We start from the raw sequence: 8,045 nt of genomic DNA, 5'->3' as shown, positions 1-8,045 counted from the left end.
AATTTCCCTCAATACAATAACACGAATTTCAAAAAAAGGAAATTACTAAAAAAATAGAATTTCCCAATATTAATCCTCAAATTCATAAACAAAAAACCCATTCTACTCAATTAATTCATTCATCAGTTTAAACAATGGAATGTATTATTATTATTGCATAAAAATATTTTACATTCTCTGAAACCAGAAAAAAAAAAATTATTTCACTTTTCGATCGTCAAATTAAAGAAGAAACAAATCAATTATCTTTATAGTTAATTGATTAATTAATTAGTCATTGAATCTGAAAATAAAACTATCTGGTCACACCCTCGACAGAATCTTTAACCCGCATCCATTGATATCGGCGGACTGTCGGTTCTTTGTCGGGTGTTTACCCAGTAATTCCCCCAATCGTGTTGAAATGACGGAAGTATAGAATAACGCTAAATACACCTATACAGATCCCACGGGTGCATTGTGGATTTTCGATGCTGAATCAAAATACTCGACTCACTTACCCACCGATTTCTCGTACCTCAAGTAAATACACCCCTATGAAGATTACCGAAAATAATTTCAACGATTTTTTTGGAAGGACAAATGCGACTTTTATCGAAAAGGGGAGTGCGGGCTTTCATCCTGTCGGCAACTGGAATTCAGAGCTATTTATCACCCTCGGTAAGCTGTTTGTTTGAATGAACCACTTCCTTTTATCAAATGCCACATCTTTCACTATTTTTCATAAAGATTCGTGAGGGCATACTGTTACCACTGTTTTTCAATTCCATTTTCCTACGAAAATACACTTATAGAACAATTTATTTATTGTTAACAAATAAAAAGTGAGACTTAGTTTGTTGTATGAATTTTTCAATGAATGAAGCTCGTCTGATATAAATAAATTGTTCCATCAATGTGTGAATACTTATTGAATTTCTAATTATCACAATTGACTTATTGAAATAGAAATGAATGGAGGGCATTTATCCAGGAGGTTCTATTAATTCTTTTTTTTTTTTGTTGTGTCCAGGGTGTTCGGGTGATCTCGAACTTCAAAGAACTTTTTCCTTTCAATGAGATCGGTATTCTTTTTCTTTGTGACTAACCCTTCGGAGTTTTCCAGTGGGAAAATCTCGGAGGGAAATTTATCAATCTGTGAGGACCACCCTCGGGATCAATCCCCGAAGAAGATGCTATTCACCAGGAAATCGATGACGGATAGCCATCAGTCGAGTCTGCGACGTCAATGGCTGATGCACCTGACAAATCACAGGATTACATACAATAATTCAACGGCTGGAATCCGATGCACCAGAACACGACAAAAAAAAAACTCGGAAGAATTGATTGCCCGTGGTTTTTTTTTATAAAAAAAAATCGATTTTTTGAGGTTTAATCGACATTTTTTTTACAGGTGAAAGCTTCGGGGGTTGAAAATGAAGATTAAATCACGCAAGGTTCCATCGAAATTGTTTTATCTAAAACAATATAAAATTAAAAAGAATTAATACAAAAAATTGATGGAAATTTGAATGGTGCAGTTTTTATAATTTTGAAATGATTTTTGAAATTGTTTTTAAAATGATTTTTTAGATGATTTTTAAAATGATTTTTAAAATGATTTTTAAAATGATTTTTGAAATAATTTTTGAAATGATTTTTGAAATGATTTTTGAAATGATTTTTTAAATAATTTTTGAAATGATTTTTTAAATGATTTTTGAAATGATTTTTGAAATGATTTTTGAAATGATTTTTAAAATGATTTTTGAAATAATTTTTGAAATGATTTTTAAAATGATTTTTGGAGTGAGAAAGTGGCCAAGACCTATATCGTTAAAAGTGAAAATATTTTTTCCGTAGAACTGATTGTCTGGGGCGTAGACAATCCATCCCCTCCGTGACTAATTGCCAGAGCTACTGAATTTTTACATAGAGCATTGACGACCGGGTAACCCGGATACCACGGGCAACATGTACCCCCGGAAAAACTTTCCCATCTTACCCTCTTGGCTTTCCACATCTCCATTATAGAAGACACCCCCGTTGGTGGGCAGAGGTTCTTTGACTTGAAACCAAGAAAATCGGGCTACCGAATATTTAAGAGGATCCACCCGATTTGCACAGTAGGTCCACTGGTCCATGCACTCGTATTCACCATTTACAACCCAGTAACCAGTGGTGGGCCACAGGAGGGGGGTACGTACTTTTAGCAAACGTGAATTTTGATTTACAACCACATCGCCAAAGCCCGACTGACTCACTGACTGACTTTAACTCGAGTAGTCCTCCTCTCAATCCCCACCATCCTCAACAACATAAATTCCTTCTTCCAGTACCAGTGCAACAATTTCTGAAGGTAGAAGTGAAATTCATGCGCCGGATATGACCAGAAGAAAGTCACTGGCCACCTTCAACTTGGTCATCTTTAACCTTGAAACTGGAAGAGCAGAAAACCACCCATCGAGGCTTGCCACAACAATTTCCAATGTTCACGATGTAGGTTACCAAGTCGATGCACCCCAGGATCTCTTTACCTACTGCTTTACTGCCCTACAATAAATCAACTTCACTTCTTCTGGTTCAGTTGTCGTTTAGAAAGTTGCTACTGTGCATTTTAATACCTGAAGACGTCACACCCCCAGACCTCGAGAGTTCAACTGGATTTCCACATTTTTTTATTGAGAAATCGGTTAGCGGATTTAATTGTTCACCTTTGGGGGGATACTATAATATTATAATAACAAAAAAATATCATGCATTCCCCGCTGAAGGGTTTGCACCCCAATTTTACACTAATTGTTATTATTATTATATATATATGCGAGAAAACGATTTCTATGAAATTATTGAATTTCGCGCGGGAATCGATCCTAATCGATCCTAAGATAATTGAGCGAATCGATCTAAAGTACTTAGCGCACATAAAAAAATAATTAAGAAACATAAAAGTAAATAATAATATTGAATATTGTTATCTGGTTATGACAAAAAAAAAATCGACTTATTACTGATTGATAAATTCAATTAAATAAATGTATTAAAAATATTTATTAGATAATTTGGGGGAGGGGGGGTTAAAATAATAAAATAATTAAGAATGTCGATCGATCGGCAGACGATCGATCGGTATGGGAGAGAGAGAGGATAAATATGGAAGGGAATAATTGAAGAATTAATTTAATCCAAGTACCCTCGCTCGTTCAATATTGGAAGAATTTTTTCCATGACTTCTTGGGCGTGTGGGTATTTCAGAGGATTCACCCTGGACTCTCCGTTCTGCAGGAGATCGTCGATACCCTCGACGTCGTCATCCTCGGCTAACATTTTTGGCCAGAAAATGAGAGCGGCCAGGAGAGCGAATGCTCGACGTTTATGCATTGATTTTTTTAATTGCGTTAGTGTAGGTGGATCTCGAGAGCAGCCCAATTTCTTCATTGATATTTTTAAACGAGTCAGATATGTCTGCAGGAATATATCGTCGTGGCTCATCTTTATGTTTCGCTCGGGAGCGATACTGAGGAAGTACAGGAGGTCGATCGCTGGGCTTGTCCAGATCGAGATCTGATAGTCGATCTTAAGAAAAAAAGAAAAACTCGATGATTTCAGTCATTAGTTTTAATTACTTAATAATCGTAGGGGGGGCATTGTTATTGATGACTCTCCATTATTTATTCGATATAAAAAGCTTAATGTAAAAATAAATTGGGACTTCATGATTATCAATAACGTAATTGTTTATTTATTTTTTTTATCAAACAAAAAAAATCGGAAAATAAAACGATTTAATTTTTGGGAAAGGGTTTGAAAAATTTTTCAAAAATTTGAATAGGATATTTTTTTTTATAATTTAGATGGCGTATTTTTTGAGAATATTAAAAAATAAAAAAAGTAAGATAACAACAGTATAATTAAAAGAACAAATTATATTCCCAAAAATTTCCAGAAAAATTTTTCAAAACATTTCCCAAAAATACAATTGTTTCATTTCCTGATTTTTTTTTGTTTAAAAAAAAAATTACTGAGGAGTTTTCCAGAAATTTTTTGAAAATTTGAAAAAAATATTTCGATTACATTTTTTTTCGCGGGTTATCAGGAGTAATTATTCTTGTTAATGACTTATACTTACCAGACGAGCCTCTGTTGATTCTCCATTGTCATCATCCCGAATCATAATATTGTTAACCCACACGTCTCCATGATTCAAGACCTTCAGTTCATCCCCATCGCAATGATAAATTTTCTGGAGCTCCTGACGTACGCCTTGCGACCTTTTCCTGAGTTTCCCAGCTATTAAACTAAATTCACTACCTGTCCAGGTACAAACCCCTTCAGCAATAGCTTCCAATCCTTTCGATATCAAATTGAATAATGTGTCCGTGGTATTCTCATTAATAAGTCCATTCTTAAAACGAGAGACAAACTCCCGATCCTGACGAAATACCATAAAAAATTAAAAAATAAAATTAATCTATAAAAATCACTCGTCAAAAGAATTTTCTTCACCGAAGATTACCTGTTCATCCAATAAAACCGACGCAGCATGAAAATCCGCGAGATTTTCCAAAACAAGAGACATTTGTTGCTCATTAAATCCAACTTTTCGATTTTTGTTGTTAAATCCACGAGCAACAAGATCCTCCATAACAATAACCTGCGGTTCCATCGACGAGTAATAAACCTTGGGGCCCAATCGTCTCCCAAGAAGTTCCTCCATCTTAGGCACAACTTCCTCCAACATTGCCCTCTCAATATTAAAAATATTGGACTTGCGTAAAAGCTCTAGAGTTTTTTCACAAGCACTCGGTTCTTCCTTCATAATCAGATGATCCAGATAGAATCCTTTTCCCCCAGGATGTACCCTCGATCCCTGAGAACTATACTTCACAGTAAATCTCGTCAATTCACTCAGATAATTCTCCCCTTTTTTCACCGCCGGTTTTTTCTCCAGGAGCACTGCATCCTGGATCGTCGGATCCTGCAATCCTCGACGGAGAATCTCCTGGAAGAAGACGTCGTCAGGAGCAAGACTGGCTAAAGCCATCCTCGACACTCAGCACAACCGATCCTAATTACTGATTACAACGATTACTTTTAAGGAGAGTATTATCAATTAATTAATTATCAGACGACTCGAGGGGAGGTACCACCTAGGCGGGAATCCTGGAGGATTCTGGTTTGATTTAAAATTAAACATCGCTGTCCCCAGATTTTTCATTCCTCTCTCAAGGTCAAATACTCATTCAGGGGAAGGGGAAGACATTAATAGCAGGTAGTTATCATAATTCATGAGCACATCTGTGATAGCAACATAGTAATCATCGTTTTTAATTATAACTTACATTGTCGGTGCATTTAAAGTTGTATTCATTCTTGTCTAGTTGTTTGTCTTGAAATTTTTTTTATCACCTCAATCATTACGTAATCATTACGTAATGAGTCTGTACTCCATTGATAATGTGTCTCACAGATCCTGAAGGTAATGCATCAGTAATTGAGTGATTGAGTCACCTTTTTTCTCGAGTATATTTTCTGTTACAAGAGTTCAAGATTTTTTGTTGGATTTCTTTTATTCGTTTGTAAAATTCATAATTAAATATTATCAATCAAGTAATGGCTTTAACCAATCGATACCAGTCGTCGATGTTATCGATTATATCGAAATATATTCGCGACTTCTGGGGAATTAATCTCGTCGAGTGTCACTTCTCAACTGAAGTGATAAAAATTGATCTCATACTCATCCTTTTATTTATTATTTATTCAAATTTGCATTCGCGGAAAGAGACTTGCATGCCGCGAATATTCATGGAATTACGTAATAATGAGACTGATAATATAATCATTATATCTCAAATATTGAGTAAACGAAAAGATAAATCTCGAGAAATATCGAGAGCATGGAATAACATGAATTAATTTAGAGCCTTGAAAGCTGTTATGATCCCAGAAGATTTATTGATATCTGATTTTTTTTCCGAATCTAAATTACTCCTCACAATAATTTTAATTACCGGTTGAATTTCGATTTTGCCGATTGAATTGATCGCAAGAAGAGAGCGCGAAAATCTGATTAATTTGAAAACAAAAAGTTATTAATGAATCATTGAATTTTAAAATATATCCTCCATCGTCTTTATTTCACGGAAAAATTCGCGAGTGCAAAAAATGCAGTATAAAATCCCGCCAATCAATCACTTTGAAAATAAAATAAATAAAAATAAAAAACTCGGCAAATCGTGGGAGTGACGTAAGAAAATTTTCCCTAGTCTCTTCTATTATTTTTTTCCCCAATTGTTTACGATTTTTGTGATGTTTACACGCGCCAAAGGTTATAAAAAAAAATGGTTAACCTCAGGAATGTGAATTTGAATTGATTTTTTGGAAATTTTTTTCGGTGAAAAAAATGGTTGGTGGTAAAGAATTTGGTCAAACAAGGTGTAAACCAATAAACATGGAGACTTAAAAAACGGAGGCTGAAGTTATGATTTACAACGCGGGACATGACGTGAAAAAATGAAAAAAAAAAAAGGAAAAAGAAAAAAATGGCCTGCGGTAGCCAGAAACGATCCTCGGTGTCGTACTTGGTGTACTCGGTTTACCGGATTTACCGCATGGACATTGTACACCCGGAGTCACCACCATCTCCTCAGCATCAACGAGCACCAGAGAGGGGCCCCCTAAACTTTAATCTTTTCAAAAAGCCCAAGTTGCCGCGAGTACTTTTGTCTGTGACCTCTATAAACTTATATGACCTCACCACGGTCACTTCCTCGTTTTCTTTTTGTCTGACCATTTTCCTTGAAAAATTGTACGGTAGCCTGAAGATGATTTATCACCTCCATTTTACAAGTTCCACAGTTTTTTCCATTCCTTAAAAATTCAAGACTCGTTCATGTTTTTTAATTAAATTTTTTTACATTTTTTTTAAGGAAAAATTTACGGGGAATAAACAAAAAAGCGTTTTAGTTCATAATAAATAATAAATCAAAATTAAACAAAAAAAACTCATAATATTTTCTCATCTTTATCAATATTTAATTATACAATATTATTATTAATTATTATTACCTGTAATTATGATTATTTAAAATGATTAATTTCGAGGAATATCAATATTAATTACATAATAATAATATTGTTATTACATAATTATAATTATATAATTGGGGATTATTATTATTTGCATCGAGGGGGGGATGAAAATGTAAAATGTTGACAATAAAATAAAATATGAATAAAATATTGTTTAATTTTTTAATAAGTGTTCCCTTAAATAATTCGGAAAAGTGCAACGAACCCCCGGCCATGTGAAAATATTAATATTAACAATATTAACTAAGACACAGCGTGAAGGAAATGTTTGAAAATAAGAAGGGGTAGAGGTATCGAAAAAAAGAGAGAGTGGACAGAGGGCAACCCCCTGTTGACTTCTCACCCCTGGGACCCATCGTCGTCTCTCCAGAGGTTCTCCAGGATATCTTTCAAGTCCCGCTGCGATGAAATATTTACAAGGCCCACTCTCTAAAACCGATATAAACACGCGGTGCGCGTTCCTGGGACCCGGTGCGCAAATCCTCGGCCACGCGCGTCTCCATGGGGTACATTTTCACCTCTTGAAAACTATTCATACGAATTTAATAATAATAATAATTTAATTTAATAATACTCGAATATTTATTAAAAAAATAAACCAATGCAATTGTTATTATTTTATTATTTTTATTACTTAAGCCCTTTCATTGTAAAATTCATGTGCGAGTCAATTTTTTTGGAATGAACGTGTGAAATAAAAAAATTAGTCTTCAATCAGTCGATAGATTGATTAAAAAATGGTGTCATGTCTTTAAACATTTATTATTATTCTAGGAATAATATTTTAAACAAAAAACTTTAATTAATTAATTATATATATATTCGTATTTATTCCGAATGTTTTTAATGTTTTTTTAAAATGACTTTTCAGTTCAGATATTTCAATTTTTCATCGCGATGTGCAGAAAAATGACTTTTCCGCACTTGTTAGGAAATCGACTATTTTCGAGATGCAGTATCGATCGGTT

General features: G+C 34.2%; 1 protein-coding gene across 1 annotated transcript; it reads right to left on the bottom strand.

Annotated features, from left to right (window-relative positions):
- Positions 1-3,023: 3,023 nt before the first annotated feature.
- LOC105266645 (uncharacterized) lies at positions 3,024-5,145 on the bottom strand. The gene is made up of 3 exons (NM_001414547.1): positions 4,499-5,145; positions 4,112-4,414; positions 3,024-3,558 (listed from the first exon to the last, which is right to left on the bottom strand). The coding sequence occupies exons 1-3, from the start codon at positions 5,024-5,026 to the stop codon at positions 3,163-3,165; spliced, it is 1,227 nt and encodes a 408-aa protein (NP_001401476.1). The 5' UTR covers positions 5,027-5,145; the 3' UTR covers positions 3,024-3,162.
- Between the last annotated feature and the right edge of the window lie 2,900 nt (positions 5,146-8,045).

The sequence above is a fragment of the Fopius arisanus genome, unplaced genomic scaffold, assembly GCF_000806365.1.
Source record: "Fopius arisanus strain USDA-PBARC FA_bdor unplaced genomic scaffold, ASM80636v1 scaffold00040, whole genome shotgun sequence".
Lineage (NCBI taxonomy): Eukaryota > Metazoa > Arthropoda > Insecta > Hymenoptera > Braconidae > Fopius > Fopius arisanus.
Note: the sequence above shows the minus strand (reverse complement) of the source record. Positions and strands in the feature narration are given on the sequence as shown.